This window comes from Polyodon spathula, chromosome 9, assembly GCF_017654505.1.
Source record: "Polyodon spathula isolate WHYD16114869_AA chromosome 9, ASM1765450v1, whole genome shotgun sequence".
NCBI classification, from domain to species: domain Eukaryota; kingdom Metazoa; phylum Chordata; class Actinopteri; order Acipenseriformes; family Polyodontidae; genus Polyodon; species Polyodon spathula.
In genome coordinates, this window is record NC_054542.1 from 42,756,382 (window position 1) to 42,775,224 (window position 18,843).

General features: G+C 36.3%; 1 protein-coding gene across 1 annotated transcript in view; it reads right to left on the reverse strand.

Moving 5' to 3' along the window:
* Positions 1-16,407, reverse strand: part of LOC121320909 (glypican-6-like) — a 222,628-nt gene extending 206,221 nt beyond the window's left edge. Inside the window, exon 1 of the mRNA XM_041259687.1 lies at positions 16,141-16,407. Within this exon, the coding sequence (XP_041115621.1) occupies positions 16,141-16,291 (151 nt within the window). The 5' untranslated portion in view covers positions 16,292-16,407. The remainder of the gene's footprint in view (positions 1-16,140) is intronic.
* Between the last annotated feature and the right edge of the window lie 2,436 nt (positions 16,408-18,843).

Genomic DNA, 18,843 nt, shown 5'->3' on the forward strand with positions numbered 1-18,843 from the left:
AAACCCAGGCCCCCAGAGATGAAAACATATGAGAGTCTGTACCACCTAGACAAGCCATTCATGCCTTATTTATAATTTTTTTCCAATATGTTATGCTGAATAACATCAAGTCATTATTTTTTTAAATGGAATGTGTCAGCCTCAGTGAAACCTTTGCTTTGCAAGTATCATTTATAAAAAAAAAAAAACAAGAAGAGGAAGTGGTCTTACTATTGAGGCATTGACTTCCGTGTACTCTATTCAAATATAAACTGCCCCTATGGCAACATTTTTGGCAAATACTCCTCTAATCATTCTGCGGGGTCACAAGGTTAATCTCTCACATCTTCAAATGGGAGCATGGGGACAGACTGGCCACTGGTTCAGAGGACAGATTAATCCTGCTTGGCTGTGAAGCAGAATTACAATGAGGACTGTAGGAAACTCCTGACTCTTGTAGGTTTTACTGGATCCGAAAGGGGACATTGTTATCATTGCTGCTGTTGCCAGGACCACCTAAGAGCATGGCAAGAGAGAGAGAAAAAACCTCACACAGGTGGTACATGGGATACCATATATCTAATTTATCTCCTAGTTCCGATGTAATGTCAATATTATTCCTGTCACTTTCCGATTATGCTGATAACAAATAATGAACAATGTACCTTTTCTAATCCCAATTTAGATAAAGGGTAAAGGGTCTAGTTATTAGATTCTTGTGCATCTCGGTGACAGAAATACTGTGATTCTTGGTGGTAAATCTTCCTCCCGAGAACAGAGTACCTTGTATGGGTTGGCCCGACAATTCTTTCCCAGGGCTCAAGAGAAGTTGGCCAGCTAGAAAGAGGGCAGAACTCCGGTGCATTAACTCATCAACCCGGAAGGGAAACGATGTGGCAGTCATGGACTGGAGGGGCAGCTGCACTCGTTTACCAAGGGGTCATGTGTGACGGCATAAAACGGGACGGAGAGCCGCAATCTGTTCCTTCACTTTGGTTACAAGAAAATAACCCGGAAGGACCTGTGCAGTACTGTGATAATCTATTGTGAGTGTTTGTTTTGTTTTGTCTCTAATTATTGCTTGTTGTATTAATAGACGGCTAACAAGTTCCGAAGCTGTCTCCAAGGGCTAGCACAAAACCTGGAACAGCACTGCACTATTGTCAAGCAATAAACTGTATCACCCACCACGAGCATGACAGCACGCACCCAGGACTGGTGACTGTGTTTGTATATTGTGGGAGGGATACATTGTTGTGTATTGCTGGGGATCATTATTTGGTCACCACACTTGGATTGTTAAGAAAATAAAATACTTTTCCAACGGGATTACAAATCTCTGTCTGGTAATTACACACCACATCACTCCTGCACCTGTACACTGCAAACCACATTGTCACAGTCCTAGCACACGACTAATATTTGGATCTTTAGTCCATCACTGAAGTACAAAGCGCTGAAATAATTTCAGATTAAACCCAAAGTGCTTTTTGCTTTGTTTCTACGCAGATACATACATACACATCTACTGTACTCATAAGGGAAAAGAAAATAAATAAATAGTTACTTTTTGTCAGGTGGCTAAGTACATATTTTGACACATGTATTGACTTGAGTTTTTTTTTTCTCATAAACTCAGCATGTTAACATGCTATAAAAGACTGCTCTGTTCAGCTCAGTGTGATTATAAAATACTTGTATGCAGACTGTAGACATTATTGCTACACAAACTGCAGATGCCTCTTGAGAGAAGCCCATCATACCAGAATGTAGTATTCATGACTGCTGTTAATAGAGGGGTAGGAGGAAACACTATCTATATTAGTGAAGTCTATCTGTAAATCTTGCACCAGGCACTGGTGATAAGGAACATTGTTTTTGCCTTATGCATAAACCAACCAGAATCACAGAAGTATACAAATGACAAACATAATCAACTAAAAGTAAATACCATAATCCTTCGAACTTAAGATGTGCTTTTTTAATCATTTCTTGCTTCTCAAAAATATTCAGAGTCTTAAATTAGAGTACAGCATAGTGATGCATATATTCAAATTGCCAACAAAAGAAGCTATCCGAGTACACACACTGCATCGTGATTGACTGCCGAGAAAAGACAACAAAGGCGTCTGTCCAAATACACAAGCACCAACGTGTCTTACTGCTGAGAAAAGACAGACCCCCGTATTTTTTGACATGCCAAGCAATACCACAGGTCAATGCTGTTGTGGTTGCTGGGTTACATGGTAACTGATGCTGTGGAGTTTTGTGTTATGTATTTTGGGTCCAGAAATAAGTGAGCCTAAACAAGGAGAACTGTACAAAACCAAATGTTTATTCAGGCAGTTTCACACAGAACACACATCTCAGAACACAGAACCCCAAGAACCCCCGAAAGTGCACACACGCCTTCCCTTTTATATTTGCAGCTAACACACGGCCTTACACATGTTAGCTATCACGTGGCCTTACACGTGTTGATCTACATTGTAACTATTTTGTGCATGCTGTGCACGTTGTGTCGTGTTTGCTGTTGCCAGATTGTGTGATGCTGTAACTGAGTGATGGTATATGTACGATAGAGATGCCATCTTAAGTATTATACAGTGCGCTGCACTATAAACAAGATCCATGGTTAATCTACAACAACACTGTTTCGTGTCAGTTTTGTATGATACAACAGCTTAACTGAGGTTGTATCTTTGTAAATGCGTGGTGTTTTATTTTTTCCTCAAATTGAGGGTGGTAAATTTGGGCTGCGTCTTAAATTCAACGGCGTCTTACATTCGGAGAAATACGGTACATAATCCAAAGATCCTCCAGTATGCAACTTCATCAACATGCATGTACATAAAATATTATTTAATTTACAACTCAGATGTAGCACACAGTAAAGAAGAATCAATTAAAATTATGTATTCCATTCTGGTTTCTGTTTCTGATAAAAAAAACTATTGTAATGAAACTCAACTGCTTTTTGGGGATTTCTTAAGATACATGTTTTACTACTGTAGCTTGTTTTAAATGGTTATGAGAGAAATGAAAAAAAAAAACCCTAATTTATTTCACACCACTGAATGTTGAATTAAAGCTTCAGGAAATTAACCTTTAATAAAAACATATATTATAAACATAACTGATCTTGATTTATGAAAACAGAGCAATATGTTAATTTGATTTTATCAATACCTTCATGGTATTTGCAACTGTCATGCATGCTTTCTTTAAAAGTCTATTTGCAGATATGATCTGTGAAGGACAGGTTTTCCTGAACCAGTAAAGATTATTAACTGTCAGAAATAACTAACTCATGTAAACCAGTACAATCTGACTGTAATTAATTTATTTGCTGGTTTGTTAATTGTAAGCATTTTAAAAAACAGAATAGTGGTGATGGTATGATGTGGTTTTTAAGTGTAAGATAAATATTCATGTCACTCATTAATCTAGACCATGAAGTGTGGCACCTGATTTGCTTGTGTTGGTATTACTAATTAGCCATAATTAAGTGTTTTTCAATCAGTTCTCCTGAGGCTACAACTAGTTTATGAATTACTTACGTAAAGGTTATTGGGAGTTGCTAAATATCTCATTATGCATCACAGTTTGCCTTGTATGAATTTAAACAAGGTTTGGTCTTTGCCTGCCGCAAGCTTGAGTGCAAGTGGAGGTCCTCTTGACTAACGGTTGTCAGAGAGATCTGGACAGACCATCTCGGTAGCTACAGGCGTGCACTCGCTACTGGAAGGGTGAAGTACTTCTCTGAAATCATAACCATAGGACACAGCAAACCCAATATTGTCTTTAAGACCATTGACCAAATCTTGCATCCAGCCACCGATAGATCCATCTCCTGTTCATACGCCTCTTACCTGTCATGATTTCTCCTTTCTTTCGGAACATAATTGACAACATCTATTCTATGCTCTCCCACCACAAACCCAGTTTACTACTTGACCACCTTGACTCGTCTCCGGTTGTCCCTCCTTCTCTCCTCTCCCCATTATTGATTACTCCAGCCTACTGTTGAAATCAACTACTGCCACATGCCCCTTAGACCCCTGGCTGACAAATCTTGTCCGTCTCTGTGCTTCTGATCTTGCTCCTTCCATTATGCACACTCTCAACCTGTCCCTGGACTCTGGCTTAGTTCCTGCTGCCCTCAAGCTTGAACAAGTTACGCTGGTACTCAAAAATCCCTCCCTTGACCTGGCTCTTATCTAATTTCCTTCCCATTTCCAATCTATCTTTTCTCTCCAAAACTCTTGAAAGGGCTGTAGCCAGTCAACTGATGAAATATCTCATGGATAACAATCTGCTTGAATCTCTGCAGTCTGGCTTCCGGCTGCAACACAGTACTGAAACTGCTGTGCTCTGAACTGTGAATGATCTCCTGCATAATGATGCTGCTGCTGCTCCCTCTGTGCTTGTCGTCCTTGACCTAACAGCTACTTTTGACACCATAGATGATAGCATTCTTCTTGACAGGCTTCATAAGTATGCTGGGATCTCTGGAACCTGTCTCTTCTGGATGTCCTCTTACCTATCTGGATGCACGCAGTCTGTTTTCTATGTTGTTGCTGTGGTGTCGCTAACCCAGTCACTTGCTGTGTCCCTCAAGGGTCTGTTCTTGGGCCACTTCTCTTCAACAACTACTTGCTTCTCTTGGGTCACCTCATCCGCCAACATTGCCTTACGTTTCACACCTATGCTGACGACACCCAGCTCTACTTAAAACTTGACCCTGGATGTGTAACACCCGCCTAGTTACAGAAAATAGAGAGAATCATTTATTGAGCATTATAGCTACAATAGACTGACTACGCCACTGGGGAATTGCACCCCAGAAATATTTATAGAATTAAAGAGTAATAATAAGAGTCTGACAAAAATTATATGTAACCATTACAAATGAATAATTGTTACTTTACTACAGCTGCCCAAATAATATCTGTGGCCAACTGCAATGTAGCCCATTTCATAATGATGATTAATGCATGAACCACTCAAAGAGGTTAAACACTCTGGTAAGAACATCATTAATAAGCTACTTTGTTTCCCCCAGTTTGCATTCAGATACACTGGACAGGTTATGCATAAAGTACCACAACCACAAAGGATGAATATGGTTTTTCAAAAGTTCAAAAGTTTCACCGTTTTACATATAAGCTTTAACATCAATGCCTTTTTTTGAAAATTATACACCTGGATCTTCCTGTATAACTGTGCAGTGTAAAATACATTTAAATCTGTTTGTCAGATAGCAACTTTGAATCTTTCACCTCTGCTTTTCCAGTATACTTCAAGTGAAGCTCAGTAGAAAAAGGAAGCCATGCCCATGCGACTGGCTGAGCAGTCCCAAGTGGGTAGGGGTCCACATCACATAACCTAACCGCAACTGGCACTAAAAGGCACCTTTGTCGGCAATTATTACAGAGCGACCAGCCTGAATATTTATTTGTGACTAAAATACAACCGTCTTACTCTGGGGAGTTGGTCTAACAAACAGGGCAAAGGAATTCTGAAAGATAATGAGGAAGCTTGAATTAGGTGTATGTGCCATCTCTGTACATAAAGCTAAAAGCCCACATTTCATACTACAAAATACAAATCTATTAGGATCAACTGTTAGCTTGAAACAAAATGGCTAAAATTTCAGTAGACGATCACCATAGAATTGTGTTTCGGCATAAAGAAGGAAAAACATCGAGTGAAATAGCTTGCATCACTCGATTTTCAAGGTGTGGTATCCAACACCTAATCAACATGTACAGAGAAACATCATCTGTACTTGACAAACCCAGGATAGGAAGACCCAAAAAGCTGTCTAACAAGGATGAGCAATACTTGAAGATAATATCCTTAAGGAATAGAAAGATGACAAACACTGAATTGACAACAGAACTGGAAGAAGGCTCAGGTGTCGTCCACCCATTAATAGTACGAAGGTCACTCTTGAAATCAGGACTTAAAGGATGTATTGCAATAAGAATACCTCTGATAAGAAAGAGGAACAAGACTAAAATGCTAAAATATGCACAATAACACTGAAACTGAACTATGGAACAATGGTCAAAGGTGCTTTGGACAGACAAGTCAAAGTTTCAGTTATTTGGATCTAATTGAAGACAGCATGTGAGACGATGAACTGAAACTTATAAAGAGCCTTGCTTGAAGTCAACAATTAAGCATGGAGGAGGTTCAATTCAAGTTTGGGGGTGCATATTCTTGAGTGGTGTTCCTGAAAATTGATGGTATATTGACTGCAGCAAGGTACAAACACATTTTATTCACCCATGCTATACCCAGTGGTGCAAGACTTATTGGTCCAAAAGTCATCTTACAGCAAGATAATGACCCAAAACACTGGAATAAGTAAAACTTATTTGCAAAAGAAAGAGGAAGCTGGAGTCCTTCAATGCAAGGAATGGCCCCCTCAAAGCCCAGATCTCAATATCATTGAAGCTGTATGGGAATATTTAGACAAAGAAAAAGTAAAAAAGAATCCCAGCAACATGATCTTTGGAAGGTCTTGGAAGAAGCGCACAGCACCATTCCACAAGAGTTTATAACAAAATGATTTGAAAATGGCCATAGAAGAATTTCAATGGTTTTGGAGGTAAAGGGTGGACATACTCGCTATTAGTTTATATCAAGGTATATTGCGTATAAATTTGGTTATTTGAATAAGATTTTCTTGGTGTACTTGCATTGAACACAAACTTTTAATTTCCTTATGCATCGGAATAGACAAATGCAAAATGTCTAAGACTTTTGCACAGCAGTGTACATATGTTTTCTTTTTATTGACAGCATGTCTCTAAGGCCCTGTCCACACTATGCATTTAAACCATATCAGTTGCTTTTAACTCATGCGGTTAGCACCTACACTAAAGAGTGCTTAATACTGTACTCGAGTCCAGTTCTAAATTAGATTGCATCAGGTAGTGTGATTTGTCAGAAGCGTGGACAGTGTACTACCGAAATATATCCCAACATGCTCTTTGGTATGACAGAACAACTATAAATACAGCTTCTCTGTATACAATTTAATCATAACACGAGCCCAAAGAAGCACACTTTGTAGCATAAAATGTATGTGTATGGCATGTTCACAGAGCCTATACAATGCCCGAATATGGCAAAACTGTTGCTGCCTTTACCATCGCTATTACCTTGTGTTTTTAAGAAACAAAACCATAATGTTCATGCTAAGCAACCCTATGTCTTTCGTGGGCATGGGTTCCATATTTGCCAGTATTGTAAACATAAAATAGTGCATGGTGGGATACTGTCGTATTAAGTCTCACCATCAGTTGCACTGCTAGGACCTGTAACCAACCTATTGTAATGTGTTTGTACTCATTAAGCCCGACTAAACCTGAAACGCTGAAACATCAGTGTGGGCGCGTTGAGCTGAATTAGTTTTTCAGCACAGTTCTTGAGATCGATTTTGTAATGAGGACACAGCCTCAGTGTAACAGATCTTCTGTTGTTCTGAGAACTAGATGAGCTATAGGTAGATAATGATTGAGACAAAGTTAGAGTTTTCACCAATGGTAACTCAGAAAACTACAATTTGTTCCTGTAGAAAGATCCCTTTTAAATGATCACATCATCTCAAGCAGTGCTTTCAGACTATGGCTAGTGGGTCCTAATTTTATGGTAATTAAGGAGGAGCTATGCTAATATTGAATATATCACACATCATAAGAACATACCAATAATTAAACGTGTATTGTATGAAGGGTGTTTACAAAAGGTTTGTAAGATTTTAGAAATGATATTACAGAAACTTACCTTTACTAACTTATCGTAGTAAAATGTAACTGGAGTGTTCGAGTGGTCATCTCAGGTTTTTTTTTTTTTTTGTTTGTTTGTTTTTCTCCAAGGATAGTTAAATATAATTATTTGTTAATTAAATGTTTCTATCAAGATTCCCTCAGAGCACAAAAGCGATTTCTTATTGCACAGTGTGCTGTACTGAAGTTGTGCCAACATGCTGCCGCTACTGATAATTGAATGAAATTACAACACTGTAACCTGAACTTCATAAAAAATGTGTCCGGTAGAAGATGTACGATTCGTAACTTCAAATCAATTAATTTTCAAAGAAAGGCTATAAATAACTACTATAATAATTATAAGAGAAGTATTTTGTATTAAAATATCATAACATATTCAATGCTATGATCTTGGGGCCCATAAGCTTATTAGGTTTATTGACTGACCTAAACAGAGAGCTCTGAACATTGCTGAGATTTCAGCGATTTATAACCCACAGCCTGGAGGTATGTACGTATATCAACTTATTTGTTACATTTGTCATTTATATGTATAACCAATGTACAATATAGACAGATTAACATGTTTTGAGATTATTCAGAGAAGTCTGTTGTGAAATTACTAACAATGTACTTTTGATAACTGTGGTGAAGGACTGATGTAGCCCTGTGGCCTTTTGCTTTTTGTTTTTTTTATACAATGTTTCATTGGCCCTTGCGTTGTGTGTTCTGAAGTTGTACGATAAGCATTTCTTAACATCAGAGTTGCAACGGAGATAAAGGAGATAAAGAACAGTTTTTCAGTCTCAGCAAGATGGCGATTCTTCAGATTTGCCCTTATAATTTAATGCATTTTGACCCACGGAACAATGTTAATTGTACCAAACTGACACTGGCCTACCCCCCTAGGGGAAACTATAGTATGATGACATCATGACTTGAGAAAAAAAACGTTGCATTCTGGGTGCCAAAAGCGTTGTAAATGTAGCCAATGTTTTTAAACAGAAGAACAAATCAAGAGTAAAATGCACTTTGTAATTGATCAAATAGTACAAGACAGCCCCAGTGGACCCATGATGTAAAAAGAAATTAGCAGTCTGGAGAAATAACAACTAAGGCAACTGCAACTCTGTCTGCTTTAGTGGATTAACACTGCTTTAGAGTTGAAATAAGCAAGATACCCGTGGATAAATCCCAGAATTAAAGGTAGTCTAATCCTGGACACATTTTATAGACTGAATAGCTTCTGATGTGGTTTCAAATTCTGGCTTTCAGATCTAGACATGCATTCTACCTAGTATAATTGACTTCTTCCTAGACTGATTGCAGGACTGCATGTTCTACAGGCCAGCTGTCAAACCAAATTATAACCCAAATTATTTGCTCTTAGCAACATAAATTAACCTTCTTGTGGCCTTTGACAAGTTTTTTTTTTTTTTTTTTTTTTTTTGTCATTTTACTGTTCCTCGTAATGTGCCAGTGATGTCTTGCCATAAATATGTTAAACTACAGGTATCACTGCATCAACTACAAGAAAAAGAAAACAACATGCTCATGATTTTACAGCACATGGCCAGGTTTAAATGTGCTCATCTGGTAATTTTCCAAATTGGGTAATCAAATGCTGTCCTCCAAGAAAGTTGAGGGAAATATTCCAGGAAACATCAGAGGAGATATATCAGGTTCATGGCCTCTGACCACTTCATTTCAATAGAAGCAGACTATCCCCACTGGCGCGCTCTTAAATTACATAGCTCTCAGTACCATCAAACAATGGGGTACTGTAATCTATGTATTATATAATACAAATGCACTTTTACACATTGATTCCTGTCTTTTCCCGTGAGTATAAGCCACCACAACTTTATTAGTCTTAGAGGCCACTTACAGTGCACAAATAAGATCTAAAGGAGGGACAGACATTGGTCTGGGTGCTGTTTCTTTATGGTGTTTCTTAAATCATCAGCAGGACAGAAAGATGTATGTTACAGTAGCGTGAAGTATTTGAATAACTTTTAATCTTTGTCAAAAGTAGGAACTTGCTTCTGTATGTAAAGATTTCTAATAAAAAGCTGACAACCAAATACAATAAAGCAGTTTCATATTTGTAAACTCGCACCGTGATGAAAACCTCAATCTAAAATAGCTGTCATGCCATATTCTTCTTACTGACATACCGAGTTAGCCAACAAAAGCTCTGATCAAAGCGCATCTCACAACTGTGACTTTTACAGCTCTCAGAAGCTGTGTTTTTTCATTACTTTCAGTGATTAAATGCAAAGGTGATTGAATCAGGTAATCATGTCCATGAACAGGTGCCCTTGTTATAAAACACGCTGCCTTTCTCTCGACTGCCAAATTTCTCCTTGCACCTGCAGACTGACTAGATGAACAAACCACAATGTATTGTGATAAACTACTCAGAATGGATCTCAACATGAAAGGTCAGGCTACAGAATGGGTGTGTGTGTGCCTCATTTGAGGTCAGCAGTTTACTGGCTAAAAGAAAGTCCAATGACTTGTATCAGTTGTAGGACTATCGGTTTTGTTCTTGCATTCCAATTTAAATTAAATTCTAAATTACCAAAGTAAATACGCAAAAGAAATCTGATTTGCTTTTTTTGTTTCAGAGCTCCATTTGATTTACTCATCTCAACTTCTGAAACAGTGTCAAACTTTTCAACAGTGACCTCAATCATGACTTCATTAGTTTGTGAGATACAGCAGTAGTAGTAATAATAATAGCAGGGGTGTGCTGATACTCTGTTTTTGAGTACTAACCTTTAAGAAGCTTTCGTTGGTAAGTAATACATGAAACCAAACAAAACTATTAATGAATGCGTTAATGTCAGAACAAGAAAATCTGGTTTTCACTAACATTTACAATTCAGTACCAATTAACAGCAATTACCTTCCTGTGGCAAGATGGCTTGCGGGTGACATCAGACCAGAAAGGAGACACACACACAGCACTGGGGTATGAAAGCGCTGATGCACAAGTTTAATAATAATAAATAAAAGCTTTAAACAAAACGAAAACACTTTTACAAAACAAAATGACACGTTGGCCAAAACAGAAAAACAAACACTAAATACAACAAGTATTGCGCTGGTATTAAGCCAGCACGAGTAGCAATCGTTACTCATGTTCCACCTCTGAACAACCAACCTTGTGTGAGCAAAAACTGCCTCTTTTATGCAAATGTGCCGGAACTCGATTGCTTGTTAATCATTCAGTCGAGTCCAGGCACAGTCTGCACGTGAACTGCTTGGGCAGGAATGGCAATTAGCCCTTCCCTGCCAACTTTAAACACCCGAGCCCAAATACAGACATATATTTGAAATAATAATAATAATGCAGCAAATACAAAATAATACAAAATACTCTAACACAGTGGAGGGGTGTATCCTGTCACACTTCCGAATTGAGCGATTTAAATGTTCATTGGAAATACATTTTCCTTTCCTGAGGCACAGACATTTTTATTGGCATACTGATACCATAAACTGAAATTATGTAGCCAAACTATCAAATGGAACTGATTCTTCATGTACTTAACCTTTCTTTAGACCTAATTTACAAGCTACTTTGTGCAAACTGGGAAATGTATTTCTTTATCAAGTGAAATCAGAGATTACATCTTGCCCAGGACTATAATCCCACAGTTCACTACAGACATCACACATTTCTTTGGAAACAAGCAGTGAAATTAAAATGGTTTTATATCAAGTGTAAAACCAAGGTAAGACAAATAATTGCATACAAAATATGAGTGGCTTTAGTTAGTTTGATCACAAGTTCTATATTATCACGCTGTCAGATTATTATCAATTGTTAGTCAATAACTGTGTAAACAAGGGTAACCGAGGGAATGCTTTGTTTTGTTCCATTATACTAATATCGAACAACTTCAAACTTTGTAAAGAGAATCATTAAAAAAATAGGAACATGAGCACACACACACACACATAACAATAACAATATAATAATAATAATAATAATAATAATAATAATAATAATAATAGAACCAAAACTATAAAAATCCCTGTTTCACAGACTGGGCTGCTGTCACTGTTCAGACACTGCAATTTGGCAAGCTGGAGTAGATGTTTCTAAATTTAGCAGGCTACTATTTTGACATTCTTTCATTGCTTTTAGTGTCATGTTTACTTTTTTTGTTTTTAGTTTAACATAGTTAAGCTGAGCAGTTCAATTCTTAGCTTTGTATGACAAATTGTATTTTGAAGTGGGTTTTTTTTTTATATTCTCTGTGGTGGCTGGATTACTACAGTACTGGTACAAATTAAGAAAACAACAAATGATTTACAGCAAGACCAGGGGTGGGGATTGTATTGCCATTTTTTCCTCACTCAAACCCTTTACTAAATGCCCTTTTATTTCTGAATAGATCATTGTCTCCTCTTAAAAAAATATACTAAATATTTTAATGAGAAAGACATCTCACAAGTAGAAGGGCACCCCGAAATGTTCTATTTTTTCTAGGAGAGCGGTACAACTGGGGATGGGGGAGTTGGTTGCCAGATAATTTCACTCAGACTACTTGCTCAATAAATATCTTGGTATCCCTGAATAGACGAGTCTCTCTTTAAAAATATGCTATATTCGGATCTGCTTATTTACACAGATGTTATTGAAGCAGCTGATTTAATTTTTGGGTGAAGACAGATTAGGAATCTGCAGATGCAATTTCACTATAAAGTGCTGCAAATCAAATACCAATGGATTATGTTGTGTTCATTCAGCTAATAGAAAAACAAAATAGGAATATCTGCTTTCATTATTATACTGTACCATAAATATAATCAAAATACATTTGCTTTAATTTAAAGCAATCTGCTGGGTACTGAAAACCCTATCTGTAACTATGCATATTAGAAGCTACTAATAGCAATATTCTTTGATGAGCAAATAGCGGTTTATGCTTCAAACTGTGAAAATCAATGAAATGATAAATAGTTAGCACAGGTTTGGATACTTCATGGGCACAGTTACAGGATGCACTTTAGAGCCCCCTGCTGGGCATTCTGTCACTCTGCAGAATTCAACAGCTTAACTTCATTGGCGTTTTAATTACTATACAGGGGTGCCCATAAGTATTGACCCACTGTGGTTCCAGATACTCAAGCCCTCTTTAGCCCCCTGAATGGCCTGGTGCTAGTTAATTCAATACTTGCTTAACTTGCATTGACAGTAGATATTTCTTACCATTCATTCAAGACAAAAACTAACACTAATAATGTACAATTTATATACATACAGTACCAATATCCCTTCTGTGTATCTTTATGGAATTTAGCACAACCTCCTTTGGATTTATCGCAGCTTCTTGTCATAGCATGTGCACCTTTGCAGTCTGGTAGATATTTTTTTTTCAGTCCACCTCAACAGAAAAGATTCTGTTTCCACTGTACCTGAGCACTGTCTCCTGTTCACAACCCTGTCTTACTCAATCCAGAGAACAGCTCTATTGGACATTGAACTGGAACATCACTGTGAGGAGAACTGTATCTTTATCAGTGCATTTTATAGCAAAAGTTGGCACATGAAAACATATACAGTATAAGAAAGAATACATGAAATAAGAGTAGTAACAAACACACTATATATATATATATATATATATATATATATATATATATATATAGAGAGATAGAGAGAGAGAGAGAGAGAGAGAGAGAGAGAGAGAGAGAGAGAGAGAGAGAGAGAGAGAGAGAGAGAGAGAGAGAGAGAGAGAGAGAGAGAGAGAGAGAGAGAGAGAGAGATGGTCTTCAGTGAGTTACAGGAAAATAATTCCATCTGGGGTTTCTTTCTGTGACATCATAAAGTAGGAGACCATTAGGTCAGGTAGTTTCTAAACTGTTACAGAACCATGAGATGGAATTGTTTAACTGTAACTCACTGAAGCCCAACTATTATTTTTATAATACTATGGATATTAGTAGCTGTAAAAAATAAAAATAAAAAAGACAATAAATGGGTGTTAAATTAATGAATAATAATAAAATAAATTAAGTCAACATTAAAGTTTCTTCTATATCATTTTCTTTTTGATAATTGAGGAACAGTATAATGTGGGTAATCACTTTGCCTCAGGTACCTGTCTAAACAGCTTAAAAAAACCAAATTGTTCCAGGTTCATACTCTATACAGGCATCACATTACTCGACCCAATGATGGTAAATCAGTCTGGCACAAAAAATGTCAGTTATACCACATCATTTAAAGTAATAAAAGTCAAGCACTACAGCACCTGCATATTGTTGTAAGTGTTAGATATTCCACTCATAAAAATAAATGGCAGACAGTAATTCTTAAGAGGCTTAGAAAGCTTTTACTGTTGATTGCTTATGGTAAAATGTGCCATTTGCAGTTAAGATGAACCTGACCTTTTATGAGTGCTTGGTGTCAGTGTAAAGGTTTATCATTATTATAATAATAGCATTTTGTGTGAGGAACTACTTTTGGGGGTTTCTGAACTATTTTCTTAAAAAATGTACTTCATCTTGCCAAATGGTACAGTTCGGTAGACTGCTCCAACTGTCATTAATTGTGGCATTCATTAACAATACACATGTGTTGTGGTGGGGACAGTGTGGCACAAGGGTAGGCAACTGAACACATCCAGTCCAGATATTTGTTCCAACCATGCCCTTAATTATTAAATTGAACCATATAAACCCCTGACCAGACCCTAAAGCACAAATTGATTTAACGATACCTTACAGATTTGGTGGTAGCCTGGTGTAGCACATAAAATCTTACTTGAACTTGGCTAACCTTTTTATTTTAAGGATTGAATATTCAGAAGACAGCTACATATAACTGATTCATATTATTTATCTTACTAAATAAAATAGAAGAGAATATAAGAGAGTGACTGACAATGTGCTGGAGCCTTGGGACTGCAGCCCAGCAGTGAAAGCTGCAGTGGAAAGATAAATTATCTGCAATGTAGTATTGTGTCTGGTACCATATTCTTGATTTTCCTACTGCATTCAAATTGCTTGTAGCTTATTACTTTACATCTCCTTATCCAAGCAATAACCAATAACTTTTTGATTGAATAAACTTTCTCTTAGCTCGTAATGTTGCCCTTTAATCATGTTTGATATGAAGTGCTTACAAAGGTACCACCAAATGTTCCTCTCAGGACAACTGAGGAAGTCAGCACCTCTGGTCAATTCTGGTGTCAAAATAGAGAAAACCTAAATGAAGCAGAATTAATAATTTACATCTATAACTTGTACATTAAAAATAAATAATATGTATCATTGCTTGACTTTTTTTTTTTTTTAACACTTCAGAATAAGCTATATGTTTTCCAAAAGAGGAGCACTTCCTTTCATGCAGCTGGCTATAATTGACTGCCATAACTCACATCATATCGACACTATGGTTTCAAACGTAATTAAATGCTTATATGGGAGTTAGTGATAAATAAACATATTTTCATTTACCACCAGGGTATATAATTTCTAACCATAATTACAGTAGCACTGAGCAACATGAAAACTGGCAGTGTTCTGGACTGATTAGCAGAACAACACTCTACCTTCAGCTGACTACTAATCAAGCAAATTAATGCTACTGCTTCGCCCTGTATTTAAATAACTTGTCAAGAACAGTGGCAAGTGTAAAAAAGTGTAATGCAACCGACACTTCAGCATTGATGATTGCAAGACAAACATGGGAAAGTTTTTTTTGCTGATATGATTACTTTGTAATTACTTTTGATACATGTCTTAAAGTAATCTGAATCTAGCGCCATTTAATTGTTAAAGACATTACTTTATTTTTCTTAACTTCAGATTGTAGAGGAAAAAACAACCACCGCATGGTTAGAAATTAGGATTAGGTACATGCATTTATCCGAGGTTTATAATAAATGTTCAAAATATCTTTTAAAATACTCAAAGTAACCACTTGAAATAAGTGTCCTTACTTGCTGGAGTAGACTACACCACTACACATGTTTATAGCAAGGTTTCCAGTTATAACTTGATGTTAATTATGCATAATTTCATAATTTGGTAGATACTGTAGCACAATATATGAACTATAAACAGTCCCTGTGGTCTGCATTGTTATCAAAAGACTTGTTTGCAACTTGTTTAGTGACACGTTATGTGTTACACGGTGAAGGGACAGTACTTTTCACAAGTTTACCTTACCTGCTATTTACAATGTATATAGCTATGTAAAACTGGCTTGGAATTCTTGCTTTTTTATTTATTTATGTTTGCCTTCTGAATGTATTTATTTATTTTCATAATAACAAATACGTACTAAACAATGATGGTCTGTATTGGTTAGCAGCCAGATCAAGTAACGGAAAAGCACACTTTCCATCCTTACCTGATATTTCCTGGTGAGGAACATTGACCAGACTGAAGCCTTTAGCAGTGTACGCCTGCCTGACCTCGCTGCAGCTTCGTGGTTTGAGATCAGCTCCAATTGAAAGGGACAGCACGGAGAAAGTGCAAAAAACAGACCCGATCCACAACATTGTACACTTTTGGGATAAATCCTTTCGATGTGTCACAACAGACTCCCCTTGATCGAAACCAAACGGCACACCACTCCCGTGTGTTAGAGTGAACGGGCTCCGTGGTTTTCACTTTTTCTTCCACTGCAGATATAGATATACGCGATATATATATATATATATGATATATATATATATATATATAATATTTATATATATATAATATATATATTCAAATACCGTTTATATATATATATATATATAATATATATATATATATATAGATATATATATATATATAGATATAGATATAGATATAGATATAGATATAGATATCTAGATATAGATATAGATATATCATATATAAATATATTTCAATCAGTGGTCAGACTTTTTATTTGCAACCAAACAAGCACACGACTGTTTCCTCCGTTACAATGAATATGCTTTGCGTCCAAGTTCAGCCTCATAAATCCGGCTTGTGAAGCAGAAACCCACTCTATGCTATGTGTTCAGACAACTTCTCTCATACAGCCTGAAATAACGTAGTGCTGCTATCTGAGAAGAGAGAAATCCTGAACAGAAAAATACACTCCTCACAGTACTGAGGTACAGGGAGCGCAGTGTAAAACACGGACTGGAATCAACCCATTTAGCAGAATGAACGTTCCTTGCAGCCGTGTATTCCCTGGTCTATATATATATATATATTATATATATATATTATATATATATTATATATATAATATATATATATATATATATATATATATTCTACAATATTTCGTTACATTATTTTCATAATAAAAAAATAAAACACACACGCACACACGAGAGAAAGTTTAAATGGCATAATAATAATAATAATAATAATAATAATAATAATAATAATAATAATAATAATAATAATAATAATAATAATGCCTCTATTATATTTTATATCTGAAGCTGGTAGTAATTCTACCACAGACCCAATTCTAAACAGCCAGTGGTAGCTTGTAAACTGTAGTTTAGCACATCGTTGTACACTTTTGTAAGAAAAGGTTATTTATAGACCAAAATTAAAACCTTTTTCTAGTTAAACAATAAATCCAGGTGAAGATTTTTGCAATCAGAGCTCAAGGACTGTTTTAAGGAATTATTTGTTGTTGTTGTTGTTGTTTTATAGTATTTTGTAGTGTGTATTATCTTAATCGATTCATATTATTAAACAGCTAATTGAAAAACAGCTATTAAACCCTTGGCTAAAAGGTGTTTCACAAATAAAAAATAAAATATAATAAATAAAATGATGTATTCTTCTGACTGCTCCCTGTCATCAGTCTGGCCTTCACAGTCCTCAATTTTCGTCCCATCTTGGTGGCTCCCTCTTCTGGTTTGTAGTCTTTGCTCTTTTAGAAGACTTGGTAGTGTCACACTCTGAGAAGAAATTGGTTGTTGGTACAATACTGCCCATTGAAGCAGGACTCCAGTTTTAGGCACCTGAGGTGCTTTATTAAATCAGGGTTGTCCAAAGTTAGCCTCTACACTCCTGATCTTTGTTCCAGCCCTGTGGTAAATTGTTTAATTGAAACCAATTAAACCTCCATCTATACCCCTAAGTCATTGATATTGAATTACATTCTCTGGCGGGCCAGATAAGGCAATACCCAAACCTTGGGGGGCCACAGGGCGCCATGATGTGCATACCAGTGAGGGTTGTTTAAATGGTCATGAAAATTTGACTAGCCAATCACACTTTACATACAGGAACAGAACATTGCAACACTACTCTTGCACCAATCAATGAATACATCTCAGAAATAGCCACTTACAATGATCGCCATTTAATAATAAAAATACAAAGCAAATATTTTTCTTGACATTTTGCTGACAATACTCAAACGACATCTTGCAAACAAATAACTATACAAATACTACTGTAATGCTATTTAAAAAGCATGCTATTCATTTGAATGTTATTAAAACTAGAAATTTTGACACTCGCTCGCACCGTCTTTATCTTCAGAAAATGACTGTGCAGCAAGCATTCAAGTTTAATAGTTTTTTGCCTCTTATTTTCTCTCGCTGTTTGTTGTTTATATCTGTATGCCTCTCGCTGTCTGGAGCTATTGATGCTGAATCACTCTTTACCTGACAAATGTGTTTAAAATAAAAAGCCTCAGAGACAAAAAATGCTAAGTTTATAACATGAAAAATAAAGAAAATATAGACATATGCACTTCTAAAGTTTTTCATTTATTACTATATAAAAAAAAAAAACTGTTTCTCATTTAAGAACATAGAGCAGCCCCTCTCAAATTCCCAGGTCCTTCTATAACAAACTTGAGACAAAAATCTGGTGTTTTACAAGATTTATTTGAATTTTTATTATTGCTCTGACAACACATCAAACTTAATAGGTTAATCAAACACATAAATTGACATAACTCAATACAATACCTAAGCTAAAGTACATTGCTAATGTATTTAATTTAAATACAAAAACGGCTTTGACTTTCCTGTTTCAATTACATGCTGCACAATTCCCAGTAAAATCTAGCAAAATTAAAGCAATTTGCAATACTATTATA